The 20,337-nt window shown below is 38.5% G+C and overlaps 1 protein-coding gene, 1 long non-coding RNA gene and 1 other non-coding gene across 10 annotated transcripts in view; 1 reads left to right on the forward strand and 2 right to left on the reverse strand.

Moving 5' to 3' along the window:
• The window catches only part of EPB41L4A (erythrocyte membrane protein band 4.1 like 4A), a 322,974-nt gene extending 307,787 nt beyond the window's left edge, over window positions 1–15,187 (forward strand). For 4 of the 5 annotated variants that reach the window (XM_077138974.1, XM_077138978.1, XM_077138975.1 and 1 more), the window contains 5 exons: window positions 9,402–9,449; window positions 10,016–10,084; window positions 11,060–11,170; window positions 12,171–12,252; window positions 13,323–15,187. In XM_077138974.1, the coding sequence (XP_076995089.1) occupies window positions 9,402–9,449; window positions 10,016–10,084; window positions 11,060–11,170; window positions 12,171–12,252; window positions 13,323–13,451 (439 nt within the window). In that variant the 3' untranslated portion in view covers window positions 13,452–15,187. Of the gene's footprint in view, window positions 1–9,401; window positions 9,450–10,015; window positions 10,085–11,059; window positions 11,171–12,129; window positions 12,253–13,322 lie in introns of those variants that run through there. The other variant, XM_077138979.1, reaches the window with a different exon arrangement.
• A 296-nt stretch (window positions 15,188–15,483) lies between these two features.
• LOC143665504 (uncharacterized) lies at window positions 15,484–17,624 on the reverse strand. 4 transcript variants are annotated; one of them, XR_013167021.1, is made up of 5 exons: window positions 17,486–17,624; window positions 17,086–17,130; window positions 16,888–16,974; window positions 16,538–16,607; window positions 15,484–15,640 (listed from the first exon to the last, which is right to left on the reverse strand). It is a non-coding gene; the product is annotated as an uncharacterized LOC143665504 (long non-coding RNA). The 4 variants fall into 4 exon arrangements; XR_013167023.1 differs by having other exon boundaries at window positions 17,369–17,624; XR_013167024.1 differs by having other exon boundaries at window positions 17,350–17,624.
• LOC143665843 (small nucleolar RNA SNORA13) lies at window positions 16,692–16,825 on the reverse strand. Its single transcript, XR_013167239.1, has one exon. It is a non-coding gene; the product is annotated as a small nucleolar RNA SNORA13 (small nucleolar RNA).
• Window positions 17,625–20,337: the final 2,713 nt, after the last annotated feature.

Below are 20,337 nucleotides of genomic sequence, written 5' to 3' on the forward strand. Positions count from 1 at the left end.
CCTGGCTTGGGGGAGTGCCGGTCCTAATTGCCCAGCTGGCCCCAAACGCCAAGCGTGACGGGAGGGCCCCGCTATCCAACGTTCCCAGTCAGACCGGGGAGCCACGTGCGTGGAGGGGACCCCAGTCGCCAGCCGCCCCGGCCGGGAAAACGCGCACCCCTCGGGTATCTCACCGCAGCAGATTCTCCCTGCCCGTTCAGCTGTTCCAGAATGGGGTACGCTGTCTTTTTGGTCTCTGTCGTGACTCCGGGAGCTGTTTCGTATTGTTTCTGTTTCTTTAGTTGCTTTTCTGGAGGAGGAACTAAGACCCGCGCGTCTTACTAAGCCGCCATCTTCTCCGGAAGTCTTAAATTCCCATTTTTAAAAGCCATTCCAGTTCTGGTATATTGCATTTGAGCATTTTATTAACCAAAAGAGCAGCAACCGAAAACAATATAGTTACCCACATATTTACCATTACCAGTGTGCTTGATTCCTTCCTACATATCTGAATTTCTATTTGGAATAATGTCCTTCCTTTAGCATTTCTTCTAGTGTAAGTCTATAGGTGACCAATTCTCTCAGCTTTATTTTTGTATGAAAATATCTGTTTTACTAGCTATAAAATTCTGGGTTGATAGATTTTTTTTCTTTCACACTTTAAAGAAATGGTTTGCTGTCTTCTGGCCTGAGCCTTTATCCTATAGGCACTGTAGGTAATACATCAGTTTTCTATAGCTATTTTATTTTTTTCTTCTGTATCTTTGGTATTCAGCTGTTTGAAATGATGTGGGTAAGGGTGGTTTTCTTTATACTTATACTGATTGTGTCTGATTTATTTTTCACCAAATTTGGGAAACTTTTGGACATTATTTTTCAAATGTTCTTCTCCTTTTGGCCATCCAGTTACATATATACTAGAACACTTGGTATTGTTCCCCACACAACTGATGTTCTATTCACTTTTAAAAATAGTTTTTCTCTTTTCTTTTTAATCCTAATTTTTATTGACTGTTTTCAACTCACCATCAACCCTGTTTTTCCTGTAGAGTCTAATCTACTTGTAAGCCCACTTAGTGAACTTTTCATTTCAGATTTTGTACTTTCCTGTTCTAGAATTTCAATATATACAGTTTAATACTTTCTATTCCTCTGCTGAAGTTTCCTATCTGTTCACACTTAGTTTGTCCATATTTTCCTTTAAAATTTTTACACATGTTTATAAAAGATATTTTAAAGTCCTTGTCTACTAATTCTCACATCTGGATCTTTTTAAAGATCTATTTCTATTGACTGCTATTTACTTTTTTAGATTATGGTTACATTTTCTTGCTTCTCTGCATGTCAAATCATTTTTTACTTTGTATGCTAGAAATGTTAGCTGATATGTTGCATGGTGGAAGCTTTAGATGATATATTGTAGGATGTCTGAATTATGTTGTCTTCCTTTAAAGAATATTAAGTTTGGTCCTGGGAGGCAGTTAAATTATTGTCAAATTGTCTTGATCTTATCATGTTTGGTTTTACGCTTTGTTAAGGTGGGGCTTTTTTGATTTTATCATTGTCCTAAGATGTGTTATTTACTTTAGTTGTTCCTTACTGCAAAAGTGTGACCCTTCTGGAGTCTAAGTTGAATGTCCAAGGTGCTCAGCACGTCTTTCCTACTTTGCATCAGGACTTTGTCTCCCAGCACTTCACAATCTCTGGTTTCTCTTGCTTATCTATAGCTTTTGTGCAGTGAAGGTACTTAGCTAGTATCTTTTTTTTTTGTATTTTTATTGACACATCTTCACACACATACAGTCTATACATGGTATCCAATCAACGGCTCACAATATCATCACATAGTTGTGTATTCATCACCATGATCATTATTAGAACATTTGCATCACTCCAGAAAAATAAATAAAAAGAAAAAAGAAAAAAACTTATACATCCCATACCCCTTACCTGTCCTTTTCATTGACCACTAGTATTTCAGTCTACCCAATTTATTTTATCCCTGTCTCTGCTATTATTATTTTTTTATCCATATTTTTTAACTCATCTGTCCATACCCAGGATAAAAGGCGCATCAGACGCAAGCGTTTTTTGTTTTGCTTTGTTTGTTTGTTTGTTTTTTAGACACAAGATTTTCACAATCATACAGTCACACTGTGAAAGTTAAATCATTTTATAGTCGTCTTCAAGAGTCAAGGCTACTGGAACACATCAGCTGATAGCTTAAGGAAGTCCTCCAAGCAGACTTCTAGAGCCCCCTAGAGCTGCTCCCCTTTGTCTGTTATCCTGCCCTGTAAATTTCAGCCTCCTCAATGGCCTCATGTTCTGATCTCTGCTTCCTCAGCTCTGTGAGACTGTGTTGCTCCTTAATCATATTGCACCATGCTGGGAAACAAGCCCTCAGGCAGAAAACTGGCTTGGTTGACTCACCTTATATTTTCCATCTTTCAAGCATCACAGATGTATGTTGCCTGTTGTCCATGTCTGAAAGCAGTTACATTGTATGTTTTGTTTCATTTTATAATTGTTCAGGATGAGAAGGTTATCTGATATCAGTTACTTCCTGTAACTGGTCAGAAGCACAAGTTCAGGATACTTTTGAGGTAGAGCAATATATTTAAATAGGGTATTCATTCTGTGAGATCATCTGAAATCAGGAAGAAATCTAATGGTGCTTTAAATAGAAAATCATCTTGAAACTTTCCTTTTAATCACTCACACTTGATTTAAAAAATCAGATGAGACAGAAGATTGTCACAGAACAGCACAGTGTTATGTGGTAACACCATTAGGAGTTTGGTACATATCTTTTTGGAATTTTCCCATAAAGTGTTTCATGAGGGCAGGGTAGGGAAGAGTTATGATTGTTGAGGTTGGGTTGGGTAAAAGCTTTCACATTTTTGAAATCTTTTTTACAAGCACATATTACTTTAACATTTAAAAATATTTTAGGTAAACTGTCTTGGTTTTCTCTGAATGCTGTAGCAAAATACCACAAACTGGGCGACTTAAAACAACAGAAATGTTTTGTCTCACAGCTCGGGAGGCTGGAAGTTCAAATCACCATGTTGGCAGGGCCATGCTTCTTGAAGTCTGTAGGATTCTGGCAGTGGTGTGTTGGCAATACATGACATAACCCAGTCTCTGCTTCTGTCACATGGCTATCTTTAATCTGCTTGTCTCCCACTGTGTTCAAAATTTCTGTCTTTATAAAAAAGACACCATCCGTATTGGCTTAGGAACCAGCCTAATCCAGTTTGGCCTCATCTTAACTAATAACAGCTTTAAAGCTCTTATTTCCAATAGGATCACATTCATGGGATGAGACTGGGATTTGAACACATCTCTTTGGGGGACACAATCAATCTATAAGCCAAACCATGAAAGGTACTTAAATGTTTGGGATGACTTTGAACTGAACTTGATTAATGATATAACTAATATGGTCAAAGTGCAGTTAAGATAGAAAAATTACATGTATGAGAAGAGGAGTTAGTTCACAATTGGCTCTGGCTACTGAGTGAAAAATCAATATGAGATGGAGTGAGAATGGAAGCAGAAAACAATTAGAAAACATTTGCAGTAGTACAGGTAAGAGATGCAGGCTTTGGTTTGGAAGAGGGTGGGGGTGGTATAAATGAGGAAAAGTAGATGAGTACCCGTGGTGGAAGTATAGCTGACAGATTTGTAGTGTGAGAGGAGTCATGGATGATTTTTGGGATTTGGCCTTAGCAACTGGGTGTATGGCATGTAGTTTTTCTGAGACTGGAAGGGATGGGTGGGGACACGGGGGGGGGGGGGCAAAGATTTTATTTTGGACTTATTAGTTTCAAGATATCAAGCAGGGAATCAAATAGAAATATCAGTAAGGCAATGGATAAAGATGTTATATTCCTGCAAGATGATGGATTAGTATACATAAAACAAACTGGGCTCTGAATTTTATTTGATCTATGAGACCAATAAATCTGAATTTTATTCTCAATTCTGGAAATACCTGTCAGGTGCAGTGATCAGGCTTCTGCTTTCATTGTGGGACTACCAATTTTAGCTTATTATCTAATCCCCATGAGCTTCTAGTTCCTCATCTGTACAACACAGATAATACATCCTTATATGATTTTGCTGAACATTAAGTGGGATCACATATGTCCAAGTGTCCATGACACAATAAATACTTACGATGGCAGTTACGGTTATTAGTAAATTCTGCCAGTATTGATTAGTTTATCTCTAGAAGCACTACAGGATATTTTTTTTTCTCTTGAGATGACATGAGGATATGAAGCGTATAATGGGATGAATTCACAAAATCCCTAAAAGTTAGAATTTGGTTCTATGAGAATTTAGGAACCACTATGGTTTCTTTAAAAGTGGGTGCTTGGCTATAGGAAAGTAATTAAAAATTTATTTTTCAGATACATATTTCTGTTTCACATTTTAGGTATACAGTAAACCACTTATATCTCATTTACTCTTGAATTCCTACTGCAATTCTATGAATTGACCACATCATAGTATCTATCAGTGGGTCAGAATGTTTTTCTTTCTATCCCCAGTGAAGAGCTAGAAAATTATATTCATTGGTGTGTTTAATAAATATTGGAGACATATAGTACTATAAATCCAAAACCCCTCTCTACTAAGATGGATTTCATCTAGCAAAACATTAAGTAGTACATTTCTGTCTAGTGCATCTTTCAGCTACATTGGTTTGGCATTAAAGTTTACCATCATTAGAAAATAAAAGCTTCAGAGAAACTGCTTTTCTGCATAGGTGTCATTGGGATATCAGGAAAAGGCTTTGAAATTAGAGCGACAGTTTTAGTGGTTTCAACTTGCCTGAACAGAAAAGGCTCAAGCTCCCTCTGCTGGTCATATGTGTCTTATTTTTATTGAAAAATAATGTGGAAGATGAGGTTGTCAAGGTGGTGTGATGTTCCCACTTAAAACAGAAGTCCGGTGCATTAGATAAAAATTTAACATGAAGCTCTGGAAGTGACTCCTAAGCTATTTTCAGCTATTAGGTTGTTGAGGCTCAGCAGCTTCTGAGTGCTTCAATATTTGGGGGGATGGGTGAAGAGAGAATGGAGGGGAAGGTAAGACTCCCTTTTCATCTCCTAATTATACATATTCTTACCTCTCAGGAATATGACAAAGAATTACTGAGATATTGTTAAGTGCTTTGAATTTTTTAAATGAAGATGTTTTGTAAATTTAGTTTTCTTACATATTTTCCACTCTACATTTCCTTTCAGAGCACTGATCAGTATAAAGATCAAAAAAGATAATCAAATTCAAATGCTACCATATTTTTGTTGTTTTTAGTAAATGCATTTAGGAAATGAATTATAGTATAATATAGTGCATATATCATAGCATTATATTTTTTAGATGCTATAATTTCAGACTTTGGGGAATGTATAAGAAGACCATTTGTAATGATAGGGTTTAAAAACCCTTTGGAGATTTATAAAGCTTTCTTATTCTAGGATTTTGGAGGAGGGGAAAATTATTTCTAAATGATGTTTCATCAAACTAATTTCTTTGAAAAGTGGATTTTTTTTTTTTACATGAGCAGGCATCAGGTATCAAACCCAGATCTCCAGCATGGCAGGCAAGAACTCTGCCACTTTCAGAGGGCATTGTTGCCCACCCTCTAAAAAATGGCTTTTAATTTAATATGTGGGGTATAAGGTGTGGATGAGGTATACTTCTGAAAAATTTGGGTTAATATTTGACCCCATGTTTATTTTTATTATTTTTCGTATGCTGTATGGTGGGCGTCACATTTCATTCTTTTTCTGTGTGAGTATCCTATTATTGCAGCATCATTTGTTGAATTTTTTTTGAGTGGGGGAGTACCCGGGCCAGGAATTGAACCCGGGTCTCACATGGCAGGCAACAGTTATACCACCGAACTACCCTTGTACCCCCGTGTTTATTCTTTATTCATGTTGGACCTATGAACAATTCAGGATTCTAATAAAACACCTTAAAGAATCTTAAATCTTAAGAATTCAAGTAAAACATTTGCATAATTAAAGGCCTTTTAATTAAGCAAAATAGCTGTTAAAATCCCACAGCTTTCTAAATTCACAAAAAGATGTGCTGCTCATCATGAATGCATTCTAAATTATTAAATGTGTGCAGATGTAGGTATAAAATACGTTCCTTATTAGCATGTAGCTTGTGTTTGTTTACATTTGTAAAATCACAGGTGGTCTAATAATCAGAGGAAATTTGCATTTGATATTTTAGCTTTGGAACTCTTCCCTGCATTAAGGCGGTTTCAAACTGATGGCCATGTTGAACTTAGTTAGAAATATGACTATTCTGGTACTAAAATTTAAAGATGAAGACTGAATTCTGAATCTTTTAAGACCAGTATTTATGACTGGAAGGACTGATGTTCTCATTCAGGTTAAGATAGCATTTCTGCTGATTCTTCAGAGATGGGAATGAAAGGTATTTCCTATGGAGTTGCAATAATAGTAGTTTGTTGAGACATAAAAATGCCATTATATTTTTTTCTGATGAAAAAGGTAAGATATTCTCTTGGGTGAAAAAACAAGTCAGCAGTAGAGTGCTGACCTTCATTTTCTATGGCTGGCCACCACTGTGGAAGATCTCCTGTTGCACCCTAGCAGCACCTTCCTGCAGTGGGCCTAAGCGGTAGCTCATCTCCACAATCGAGCCCAATGTTGGGTTTGCACAGACTTGCCGTCCTCAGGCACTAGTGACCTTCCTTGGACTGTGACCCTGTGAACTGGACTGCGTGGAATACCCTGCTGGCCTGGCAGAATTCAATACATAAGACAATCTGGAAAATAGTCTTAGACCCTCTGTTTAAAATGGTTTCATTCCCTTTCTTGGCCATGGCAGCCTCTCTGTAGGGTTATTATCTCTGTGTGGAGAAGTCCTGGTGTTCTGTTGCCTCTTATATGCTGTTGGTGTGGCATATGAATGCAGTGTCTGTCCTACCATCAACACAGTCTGGCTGTGCGGGGGTGGACTGTGTGAATCCAGGGCCCGAGATTCCCCTCCATATAAGAGCAGGTCATTTCATGATCAGGAACAGACATTAAAGGTCTAATGAACTTTAATGTACAAATGGTCTTGTAAACAAGGCATTGAAACTCCTTTCCCTGATTATGGCTGATAACAAACCTCTGACCCCCGCTCCACCGCCACCAAAAAACATCAGCAAAAATAGAAAAGTATAAACAAGAAAATAAAGACACCTGCAATTTGAAACTCAGAAATATTCAGTTATCACCCAGAAATATTCACTGTTGTAAGTTATTATATATACTGTTCATATTCATTTTCTCAACAACTGCAGTAGGCCTGGTATGATAAGGGTGGAGCGGGCCTCTCATTGCTTTTTCTCGTTCCCCCTCTCTTCTCCACAAAAGCAGATTAGTTTTGAATCTCATGTCATCAGATTATACCATTCACTACTCCTCCTTATAGCTGTCATTAACTGCACCCTCATACGATTTAGTTCTTGCCTCATTGTCACTCTTTCCAATGTTATTTCAATATCTACATAATGGATCATCACAATAAATTGGCCTCTCAGTTTCTTCATCCAGCCTTGGCCACTTTCAAGGTTATAACCTAGACTGGTGGTTTTCAACTGGGGGAAATTTTGCCTCCCAGGGGATATTTGGCACTGTCTGGAGACATTTTTAGTTGTTTCAGCTGGGGAGGTGCTACCTGCATCAGGTTGGTAGAGGCTAGGGTGCTGCTGCTGATCATTTTACAATGCACAGGACAGACCCCAGCACAAAGATTTTTCTGGCCCAGAATGTCAGTAGTGCTGAGGCTGAGAAACTCTTTATAAGTGAAGGCCAGCCAACCCCTTCACTGTTGTATCTTCCTGAAATAAGAATGACTATCAGTAGAATAACTTCCTAATCTGGATATATTGTAACACTTTAGACTATTGGGTGACTTTCTGTGGGAACCAGATAGTTGAGGGATAAAGTTACAACTGAACCATCTGCCTCTGAGAATGGAGTAATAGCTTAGTAGTTTTTAACATTAACACCTTCTCTGACAGTGTCAGAGAATTAATTAACAGGTTAACATATTTCCAAGGACCATTCCAAAGGAAATCCTTCCAAAGGAGCCCTTCTTGAGATTTTTTAAAGATAAAATTGTATTAGTACAGGAAACAAAATCTACTTTTAACAGTATTGGATTTTAGTCATCAGAAACCAAGGATTCATCCTGACCCCCATTGTGCTCCATGTTTTGACTCATTTTGAGTTGTTACAAAGGTCTTCAGACTGGATCTTTTTTCCAAGAAGAAAAAACTACATAGCCAATTCAATTGCAAGAAGGTTGCTTATCATATTCTGTGAGCTCAGAAAGTCCAGCCAGAATGCCTTAGTTATGTGTTGTTAACAGAAAATTAATGAAAGCAAAGATATCATATGTTGAAAGTGATCTTGAGCCTGAAAATGCTGATACAACTTACAATGTAAAATTCCACAGGACAGAGTGTATCAGTGTTTTGCTTAGCTCCAGGCCTTTTAATTGCTACTGTTTGGGTCCATCTTGAGTGGCTAGCCTATTATTAGACCTTGGTTCACTTGAAAGAACTGATGAAAACTTACCATTTTCTCACTAGGGAAAATATCATTCTGCAGCAACAATTGCAGTGCTATTAGTATTCTTTGCTATGTATTAACTATGGAGAATGAGAATATGTGAATACTGACTTTGGATTCCTCATCCTAGGGAGTTAAACAAGCAGTTTTGGGAGGAGGAGATTTGTGGGATCCATAGTTAGAGTTGGAAAAGGTAAAACAGAAGGTGGCAACTTGAGCAGAGGCCACAGAGAGGCTCTTGAATTTGTGAGTCTGAGCTTTAGTGCAGAAACACAAAATTGGATGCAACATGAAAGCTGGGTAATTGAAAGTCTACCATTTGGACTAACTAGTCCCTTTTCTCCTGCGGTTGCTGCTTTCTACAAGGTAATCACAGAACATGTTGAGACTCTTTCATATAAACATAGTCAGAATAAGTATTTTTGTTTTGCCTTTTACTTAGAGATAGCTAAAAGGACCAGGAATAGAAGCCCCTGTATCATTCTTCATTGTACAGTTGTCACTGGGTTGTGTGAGAATATGCCCCTGCAGCTCTAAGCTTTCAATAAATGAAGCCCATATATTATGCCTGGTTTTTAAAAGATTTTCTTTCAGAGGTGCTAGCACATAAATTATCTGGTATCTTTATACTGATCATCACACATCAGCTCTCCATGTCTAATCTTTCCTTTATTGGTCTCAGCTATAAATAAGAGCTTCGCAGTCTGAAAACTATTAATGTTGTAGCTCTGTTAAAGCTAGCTATTATACTGATAGATGAAAGAGCATGTTTGCAAAGATGAGTGTTGTTTTCTTTTATAGGAGAAGCCCCGATATCCAAGCAAAAGAAGAGTTATGGAAGCATATTCAGTGAGTACTTTTTTGTTTTAAAAAACCATGTAGTTTTAAGGCATTTATAAGAATGGCCATTGACACTGAGAGGCAGCCTCAGCTGGGGCCTGTCAAATATTCCTCGTTGTCATTATATAGTGCATGCTGCTCACGGTAGTAGAGTTGCCTGAAGGCAGGCTCTAGAGGCAGCCTTAACATCTCCTGGAAGGTCATTTAGCCTTGCCTGTAAGTGGACCCATGGCAGGCAATATTTCACAAACAAACACTGAGGAAAACAAATTGAGAAGGAAAAAGACATTCATCAAAGGGAAGAAAAGCAGATTTTTGGTAGGGAAATTGGGAATGGCAGAAGAGTCTGGATGTAGAAAAATTAGGGAAGGCAAAAAGAGCTACAGAAAAGAAAAGGTTTTCCTCCCATTTTTTCCTTGAACATTCTAGTTTTTAAGCCTTTGTTTCCTGCTTATATTTATCTTAATTTTACTAACGCCATTTTCAACACAAGATTAGACTCACCTGACAATCATGGAAGGTTTTAGTATTTATACCAGCATTGCAACTTTTATTTTCTTGCCTATCTCTTCTAGGAAGGAGCTTGTGGATCCATCTGGATTGTCAGAAGAACAATTAAAAGAGATTCCCTATACTAAAATAGAGTATGTCTTTAAAAATATTTTCACAAGGGTTTTAATAATACTCATAAGTGAGTAATCCATTTTTACTCGACAGTGGTGTTCCCTACAGTGCTTCACTTTGTCTTTACATTTTAATTATAATAAAAAATGACTGCAGGGAAAGAGAAAGAAAAGAGTTTAATACTAATTATTCTGCTCTACAATAACTGTAATCTCCTGTTAACCACCTATTTTTATGTGGTAGGTACAAGGGGGCTTTTGAAAATTAATACGTGCTTGGTAACAAAATTATTTTGACATGAAGAGAATTGTGTTGGTCACAACACTGCCATATAAGCCATGCTTCATGAAAACATATCAGGATTCCCTCGTCACCAGTGTAGTTAGGGATGCATTGTAAGACAACCTATTTACTGTTTTTCACCCTGCTACACATGGTAAGAGAAAAATGGAATTCTAACTTGCCTACTTCACTGTTTTATTTCCCTTCTGCCACCCATGCCTCCTTCACACCCCACACTGTAGATTAGTACACAACTTCCCTTTGTCCCCTCATCTTCAGGTTAAAGATTAAGTTTGTAATGGCATGCTAGTTAGTAGCTATGACAATGATCACCTTTTTCTGATAAGAACTCATTTTACTGTATTGTAGATTTTTTTCCCTTCCACACCACTGGAGAGAATTTAACTTATAGGGAATAATTTCATCAAAACATTTGTTAAAAATATATATACACACACATACACACATATACTGTAAAGAGTTTCATTTTCATATATGCTTAAGGGAGTAATTTTCCTTATCAGCTTAGGAAATTTAAGTCATTTAAGGCTTTCAAAGCCTGGAGAAGAGTCAAATCCTTTTTAAAACTCTAAAAGCCAATTACTCCTTTGAGGTTTCAATATTAAGGAAGAATTTTTCTTTTAAGGGAGAGCGCCAGATTATCTTCTGATTTCTGATTGTGTTTGCTTCCAATTTCTTGGTTGGTTGTTCAGGACTCAAGGTGACCCAGTACGCATCAGGCATTCTCATTCCCCACGAAGTTACCGCCAGTATCGCCGGTCCCAGTGTTCAGATGGAGAACGATCAGTTCTCTCAGAAGTGAAGTAAGTGGGCACCTCATCACCCTCATCCTCCCCTCTTGGCAGACAAGAGATCAACAGAACTTTCTGCAGTGATGGGAATGTTCTATATTCGAGGTTATTTCATATTTGAAATGTGGCTAATGTGCCTGAAAATGAAATTCTTTACTTTATTAATGTGAAATTTAAATAGCCACGTGTGGCTAGCAGCTACCATAGTGGATAGTATGAATCTAGACGATACTTGGGTTGAATCATGGCACTTTCAAGCTATGTACTGAAGCTTTTAAAAGAAAAATGCACAAGCAGTTCTATCACAAATAATGCAGCTAGTTTTGAGAGAAGTAGGTTTGCAGAAGTTTCTCTTCGATCTGATGGCATTTTGTAGTTTCTTTTACTATAACAAATACCATATATTAGTGTTTCTTTGCCTTATTACTTTTTAAATGAATGTTAATGAAATAATTATGCATCTATTTGTAAAAATATTGCAATCATATATAAATTCCTATACTTAGTACTGTTGGAAGGGATGTTAACCAGCAAACTCTGAGTTAAGGCTTAAAAAACTGATAAACATTAAATAAACTGGAAGGCAGGTTGACCTGATAGAAAGAGGATTGGCCATGCTTTGTTTTGTTTGTAAAATATACAGCCTGGCTGTATATAGCTCCATAACATTTATTAAAAAAAAAAAAAAAAAAAAAAAAGGGCCATGTCTCTCTAGATCTTAGAAGAAATAAAAAAGCTATTTAGCTATCACCGAGAAAAGCACATAAACTTTATACCTGTGTTTTATTCTTGGTTCCATTTATTAGCTGTGATTTTGAGTAAATCACTTAACCGGTGTAATCAAGTTGATTTGGGTACTCAAACTAGATTAATTCAAAAATTTAATCCCTTTGTGTAGTAATTTGAGGAATACAAGTATAAACCATGCTTTCTATCCTGTGGCGCTCTTCCAACTCAAGTTCTGATTCTAGGTACTGTCTCAATCATTAATTCTAAAACTCACCCTCTGCAGTTCAAAGACAGATCTTGTACCTCCACTTCCAGTGACCCGGTCCTCAGATGCTCAGGGTTCTGGTGGCTCTACTGTTCATCAGGTTAGTAAGAATACAGGTTTGTACTGATGACAATTTTGAGAAACACTTCTCTTAAACTTCCTTTTAGGAGGTAGAGTGATAAAATATTTAATTTTATCCTGAGAATCTGTATTTTCAAAGAACAAGTATAAAACATGGAAGGAAAGAGAAGTGAGGGATAAACAAGGCACAACCTAGAAAGTTAAGTTAGGAATAAGAGCAAGTTAGTGCAAGGTTTGAATGATCTGAGGCTTGGAGAAAAGCCAAGGATAACAAAGATTTTGAGATTATTTGGAGCCAGAATAAAGAAACAATAGCTTCACTAATTAAAAAATATATACTTTTAGATTTTTTTTGAGCCAGAAAAACAAAAAGTGATAGCCTACTAGGGGCAGATGTCCTATTGTTAACTGATGGCAGACAGAAGTATTATTCAAGTCCTGTTTTTTCCCTGTCTTCTCCATCAGAGAATTACTTTTGTTCAGGAAATGTTTTTTTTTTTTAAAAAAGGCCTGGCTAAAAGTGAAATTCAGAGACCTAACAGAGCAGTTAACTGCTTTAACATCTATAACTTAGTCGAGTTAGATGTATATATTGGGAGTGTTAATTGTAAAACATTTTAGCAAGGTGTCTGACATTGATACTATCCCTCATGGTATAGTTTTTGAGATGGAAAGATATGTGGGACATAGAAGATAGCTGAATGGATATTTAACTGGTTAAACAATCACTCTAAAAACAAAGTATTCATGATCAGTGTTAGCCTATTGTTTATAGTGATGTGGTTTTCAATCATGCATCCCCTTGAATATCCAATTATTACTGTTTTTTTGGCTATAAAAATGCATGTAAACACATACAGTTTTATATATAAATTCAGGAAATTCATGGACCACCTAAGAATCTGGACTGCCTACCATGTGCTGTCCTTCTCTTCATCCTGCTTCACATTTTTATCAAAAAGGGAATATTGATCAAAAAACTTTGGGTACTCAGTTTGAACAATTGTTTTATAACTTGTTGAAAAGTAATTGTCAGTTTCCATCTTCTGAATCTTACTTGTGATGTTTTTCAAATATCTTTTCTTTTAGAGAAGAAATGGGTCTAAAGATAGCCTGATCGAAGAAAAATCTCAGACCTCTACAACCAGTCTGGCTGGAAAACACTCAGCAAAAACAATAAAAACTGTCCAAGCTTCTCGCCTCAAGATAGAGACTTGATCCCCGTGAAGGGCTTGGGGTGGGAAGGAAGGACATATGTACCACTTTGAAACTGTGAATTATATAACTTCAAATATCCTGGATCTGCAAAAGTGTCCCTCAGCACAAGAAAACTGCCTTTTGTTTAAAGGTTCAAAACTACAATATACTTGTGCTGAAGGGACTTTTTATTTTGGTAACTGGAAGGTCAATAGTCCTGTAAAAATTCATTCACTTGATGTCACATTTCCATACGAACAGGATGATTCAACTCCAGTGCTGTTTCCATCACAAGCAAGACCACTGAAAGTTTTGGGACCCTGAACTGCAGCTGGCAAGCTGTGCAGTACCAGTTGGAAGAAAGGTCTTCCCAACGTCAGGTGTATTTCAAGCCTTGCCCAGGTGTTAAAAACTGAGGCATCACTTTCAGACTGGATATTTTTATTCATATTAAATTCTTTATAAAATATTTTGTGGCATTAAGTTCCACGGGTTACTTACAAATGATGCAAAGACTTTGTTGCTTTTCAGTGTCTTGCATCTGTCTTATGTTTTCAGGAAAAAATATTTAAGTGTAGATTTCACTGACCCTGCATTTTAAGTTTCATGATCCTCAGCCTCAAATAGACCCCCTAACTCCAGTCATCTAACTGGCCAGGCTCTCCCTAATGACCATCTCAGACCTTTTCTCTGTGCATAACCTTGCCCACCTGCTTTCCAGAGCAAATAGAAATACTCTGGTAGAACATCTTTTATCTTCCTGTTACTCTCCATCCTTTTTCAGGACCCTTATCTCTGCTCTCAACCCCTTCCTTTCAGCTAGTTCCTTGCCACTTGGTTTAAGATTACCACCTAATAAAAACTAAATCCACATTCACTATTTCAAATCCCTTGCCCACTACCATTCTCAGCTGTTTAGTCATCCCTAAATTAATCTCTTAATCCATTTCTAATATGAATTCCTCCCTGTGTCCCACTAACACAGCTCTTGCTAGTCACCATGTCACTAAATCTCAAGGACAATATTTATGTCTTCTTCCAATTCTCTTCTCTTGTTTCATTTTAACACTTCCCATTTTGCTACCTTACCATTGAGTTCCTCAAACCCCACACCTAGGCCCTCTTCTCTCCTAGGAGTGATTTCCAGCCTTGATTTAAATTCAATACCCTTCCTCAGCTGGATTTAACCACTAAGCTTGTGGCTGTGTAAACCAGACGTTTACGAGTCTATTCACAATCAGTCCAAGCTAGTTCTCCTGGGCCCCCTAATAATGGGCCTATCAGCACCCCTGTCCATCTTCCAATTCTTTCATATCACAGCAGTGATTTTCCCTTAAAGCTCTTCCTCCCATAGGCAAAGCCTAAGCCTTAAGTGTTCTGGTCTCGACCTACCTCTTCTTCACACTCATTTCACCTTCCTTCAAGCCTCAGCATACTCAATTATCTATAACTATTGTGTGAGGGAAAGTAGCTTCAACTGAGAAGATCTGTATGTATGGTCGTAACTTCCAAGTGCAAGTCCTTTGCTTATGCCTTGTCCCCAAATCTGCCTGGTAAAAAAAAAAAGTTGCCCCTGTCTCACCTCTGGTTTCCATGACTTGGTCAAATTTTTATAGCATGTGTCTCAAGGTAGTGACATGTGGTTGACATTTCTTCCATTCACCTGTAAGCTTCCAGAGGGAAGTACTGTGTTTTGCTTACATTGTATTCCCAGCACCTGGTCTAGAACAGTGCTTTCAATAAATTTTATGAATGGCTGAACATATTATTTGTTATTTCCTGCAATTAAATAAAAAGGCAGAGGGTATGCCCAGTTTAAAGTCTGCAATTTTTTAAAAATTATGTGACAGTGTAAAGCATGTCTAAACCTAAAAACTAGCTAATATCCTGGCATAATAGTCAAGAAAAATACACAATATATTTGACAATATACTTTTGAAGTATTTTCCCTTGTGGAATGTTCAAGTTACTCTGGAGAGGGAAACGTTCCTTTTGCAGTTTCAACAGACTTCTTTTCTGGCAGTTCATCACTTAGGACACAAACCTTCTAGAGTACATCAAACAAAATATTTATTCATATCCTCTTTGTTTTAAACATCTATGACTATCCAAAGGTAATCCTATCAGTATTTCTCGGCCTCCTGAGAATTTCAGATGATCCAGGCAACTTCTTTGCAGATTAAATTTTCAAAATCCTCACCGGAGGCTCTCTAAGAAAAAAAAATAGAGACCCACACATCTTAAAAAGAGATCTAGAACCCCCAGTACAGTGTATATTTCTCTTGGTTACTCTGAACAGTCAGCGAAGCCAAATTTTACCTTTATTTCATTTGCTTAATTTCACCTTGAAAACTACAGGTGCAGTACTATTAATATTAATGAACCATTAATACTTAACCCACTGAGGCACCACTATCGATATCAATCAAAAGCAGTGCATTCTCTACCCAATGCGCTCAAATGACCAATTCCTTAGACACCAGGGTTTTAAAAAAGGTTTATTACTAGACACCAAGCAGAGCAGATGGCCTATTGGCTTAAAAATATTTCCCTAAATGCAGTAATTCTGATAGTTTTATAGTATCAACAAATGGGGAGGTTTTAGGATGATGAACACAATGGCCCAAGATAACAGGGTTAAAGATGACCTAATTATTGAGCAGGCAAAGAATGATCACATGCTTAGTTACAGAATGTTAGAAAATAGTGGCATTATGGGCATTTTTCAGTATAAGGTAGAGGTTAAAGTTTAAACTACTGCACATATCAGGCAATTAGACCAGCATCCTCTATCCACATAGCTTTGAAATTGGGTTGGTTAGTGAATAAATAGGGCAGTCCTTAGTGATCCTAAAACTCTAAATGAGGACCAGTCACAAGGGGACAAGTTAAAGGCTCTACAGTCATCAGAGATCAAGGCAGATGGATTTCTGATTCCCTAATATACCAGAAATTAAAATACATAATGATTTGGTAATCACAATCATCCCCTCAAATCTTAACTTCTCAGTTATGCTATCTAGAAAATGATTATGTGATCTAGAAAGTGATTTATGCTTTGACAGAGCAATTTCAAAAAATACCAACAATACAGTAAGTTACAATACCTTGAGTCACATGGGCTCCGGAAAGGCATTAGGCTAACTATACCGTATGCTTCAAACACCCATCCTCATCCTAAAAATAAAGTTACAATTGGTTAAGAGAAAAACAATGCTAAATTTAGCAGACTAAAGAGTGCTATGTGCAAATAAATGTAAGAACTGTTACCTCTGTAGCTCCTACACCAAACACATCAAATTCAAGGGCAGGCAAAGGCCACAGAGAATTTAATTTACGCCTTTTTTGACACCACATTCACTAGTTGCCAAAAGTGAATGGGCAACACAAAGGCCTGCATGAAGAGTGCAAAAGGACCGCCTTATCTATGGCACAAAGTCACTGATTCTAAACCTACCGGTTGAGAGGAATAATTCTGATTAGAGCTTGAAAGGTAGCAATCATTTAACCCGGGCTCCAGATTTTCTCATGATTCGAAATCCGACTGGATAATAAAAGCCGAAAGGCAAAGTGTTATCGACACAATGGTAAAGGTCTAAACTTTAAAACCAGGAAGCTACTGTTTTTTACTTTTTGAATCAAATAGAAAACTCACCCGCAAAGGTGGTGACACTCATTCAATTTCCGCCATGTTCCGCACCTGTGGTAGAAAGTTATAAATGTTCTAAACCTTAAATACAACCTCTTTATACTTACATTAACTGACTTTACACTAAGGTGGCGCAGGCATAATAAATGAGGGTAGGCGGTGAGGCCATTCTCGCTTACGAAAAAAAAAAACCCGCTTCTTACACTAAAAATTTCTTAACACACAGGATCATGGATAAACTTAAATTGTTAAACGAATCCCTCTATCTGCCTGGGAAGGGAACGCAGACCGGAGGCCGCCTCGGGCCCTGCAGAAGTCACGCGAAGATCGTGCGGAGTCAGGCCGCTGCCCTTCTCGCCATCGGGTGCCGGGATCCCTGGGCCTGGCCCGGCCGCCAGCGCCTTACCAATTTCAAGAAGCGAGCGCGTCCCGGCCCGGTGCACCCGTCTTCGGCCACGCGGCCGTACACCGCCTGCCCGCCAGCATTCTGCAAGCAGCTACACAGAACATTCCCTCCCGGACGCGGCGATGCGAAAGGACCCGCGGCCCTCCCACAATGCTTTTCTACAACTGGAAGGATCCACTGTCGAGAGGCGCGGGGAGAACGGACTGTACCATTGGTCAGGACGCCGCCGTGTGGTGGGAGGAGGTGACCACTGAGGAGCGAGAAAAGGACTGAGGAGGCAGGCTTCGCTGCTTGAATCTTCTTTGCTTGGTTTCTTTCGGTGGAGAAGAATTTTTTTTAATCGAGTGTGGATGTCCATAAACCCTTCCCCCCGAGAGCATATGTCCAGTGCTGAGCAGCGTGCGTGATCCGAAAGGTTTCGGACACGGCGGTTTGGCGGGCAGCAGACCTACAGACTTCAGCTGAGGAAGGAGTTTGAGTCATTCGTGCAAAAACTACTTATGGAGCAGTTTCTAGCTTCAGGCTCTATGCTAGATCCCTAGGAATCAGATGTGAAGGAGACACTCAAGGTTCCTGTCTTACGTTGTAGTTGGGAGAGAAAACCATTTTACAGGTAAACACGAAAACCTTCATTTCCGACGGTGATAAGTGCTAGGAAGGAAGCAAATGAGGGTACTGTGATAAATCAGTGCTGTCCAATGGGAAAATAATGCGAGCCGCAAATGTAACTTTACGTATTCGAGTTGCCACATTATAAAAAGTGAAAAGAAACTGGTTAATTTTTATAATATATTTTAACCCCCAAATGCTAAATATTATTTCAACGTCATCAATATAAAAGTACTTAGAGATTTTGCATTCTTTTATTCCTACTAAGACTTCAAAAGTGTGAATTTTATGCTTACCTCATATCTCAATTCAGACTAACCACATTTCAAGTGCCCAGTAACCACTTTCTGTCACTAGGGCAGTGATAGAAAGGTCTGGGTGCTGGGTGGAAAGGGAAGGACGATGTGGAGGTGGCTTTTAGAGCATGAGGGCTCGAGCATGAAAGACCTGGGCACGCAAGGCCTTGGCAATGTGGGTGAAAGGGTAGGGGTGCGTTGGAAACGACGGAAATCAATCCTATAGGGCCTTGTACCTGTGGTGAAGAGTTGGGATTTTACACTGAAATTTTAGAATTGATTATCACTACAGAAATAAACAGAAAAGTTGTTCATTGGCTTTTTGCTTTCCTCTTTTGTTGTGATCCATAACTGCTTTTAGGAATACAGACTGTAGCGAGGCTGGCAGTATGTTAACTATGGGGTCTGCTAGCTCCAAGTCCTATCTTTGAAGCTTACTGCTGAAAAACACAGCAAAAAATGATAACCCTAAAAACAAAACAAAACCAAGAGACAGGGAGAAAGAAAAGAAAAAGAAAATTCAGGCTACGGCCTAGAGTTTGGTGGTCATCACACGAGGTCCTGCCTGAATGATAATGACATCAATTTAGGGAGAGTGACCACATAGAAGAAGCAAATTTGTAATGATCAAAAGGGGGTAAATAACTCTTGACCTGCACTGGGAAATACTGTAATGTGTGAGGAAAGAGAAAGAAAGTTTGGGGAAGGAGGGCCATATCACCAAGAGGATCATTTAAAGACATTGAAAGATAGTGTGGAGATTATAATAAGCCTCTATCTTGCCTTCTTGGGCTGGGGCAGTCAGCAAACCTACGTTTACAACTAGCTTTGACACTGTCTTAGTTTCCCAGGCTGCTATGACAAATATCAGACAGTGGGTTGACTTAAATAACAGGAGTTTATTGACTTGTAGTTTCAGAGACTAGCAGGTTTGTTTCCTCCTGGGGTTAGTAGTGTTCTGGCTGGCTGGCTGTCCTTAGGTACCTTAGCTTTCCTGTTGCATGGTGATATCCTCTTCTTTCTCTTCTGCTTTCCTTTGACTTCTGGCTTTAGGCTTCTCCCCATGGCTTTTCTGTCTGTCTGAATTCCTTCTGTTTATAAAGGACTCCAATAGTCAGATTAAGGCCCAACTCATTCAATGCGACTACAGATTTAGTAAAATAATATCTTCAGGTGATCCTATTTATGGTGGGCTCACACCTTCAGAAATACTGACTAGGACCAAGAACATCTTTTTTGGGAGGCATATAATTCAACCCTACCATGAACACTTAGGTCTAAGTGACTACGTCTCTGAGCCTCATTTATCCTCATTTACAGGGTGTTCTAGTTGGCTAGCTGCACGAATGCAATATACCAGAAACAGAATAGCTTTTAAAAAGTGGAATTTAATAAGTGCTAGTTTATAGTTCTAAGACCGAGAAAATGTCCCAATTACAACAAGTCTATAGAAATGTCCAATCAAAGGCACCCAGGGAAAGATATCTTGGTTCAAGAAGGCCTTTGAAGTTCAGGGTTTCTCTTTCAAGTGAGAAGGCACATGGTGAATGCAGTCAGAGGTTCTCTTGTCTGCAAAGGCACATGGTGAACACAGTCAGGGTTCCTTTCTCATCTGGAAGGGCACATGGCGAGCACAACATCATCTGCTAGCTTCTACTTCTGACTTCTTGTTTCAGGAAGCTCCCTGGGAGGCATGTTCCTTCTTCGTCTCCAAAGGGCACTGACTGGTGGACTCTGCTCCTGGTTGCTATGTCGTTCTGCTCTGCTAGCTCTGAATCTTTCATTCTCCAAAATGTTTCCTCTTTTACAGATCTCCAGAAACTTATTAAGACCCACCCAAATGGGTGGAGACATGTCATCACCTAATCCAGCTTAACAGCCACTCTTGATTAAATCACATCTCCAGGGAGATTATCTGATTACAGTTTCAAGCATACAGTATTGAAT

Source organism: Tamandua tetradactyla, chromosome 21, assembly GCF_023851605.1.
Source record: "Tamandua tetradactyla isolate mTamTet1 chromosome 21, mTamTet1.pri, whole genome shotgun sequence".
Lineage (NCBI taxonomy): Eukaryota > Metazoa > Chordata > Mammalia > Pilosa > Myrmecophagidae > Tamandua > Tamandua tetradactyla.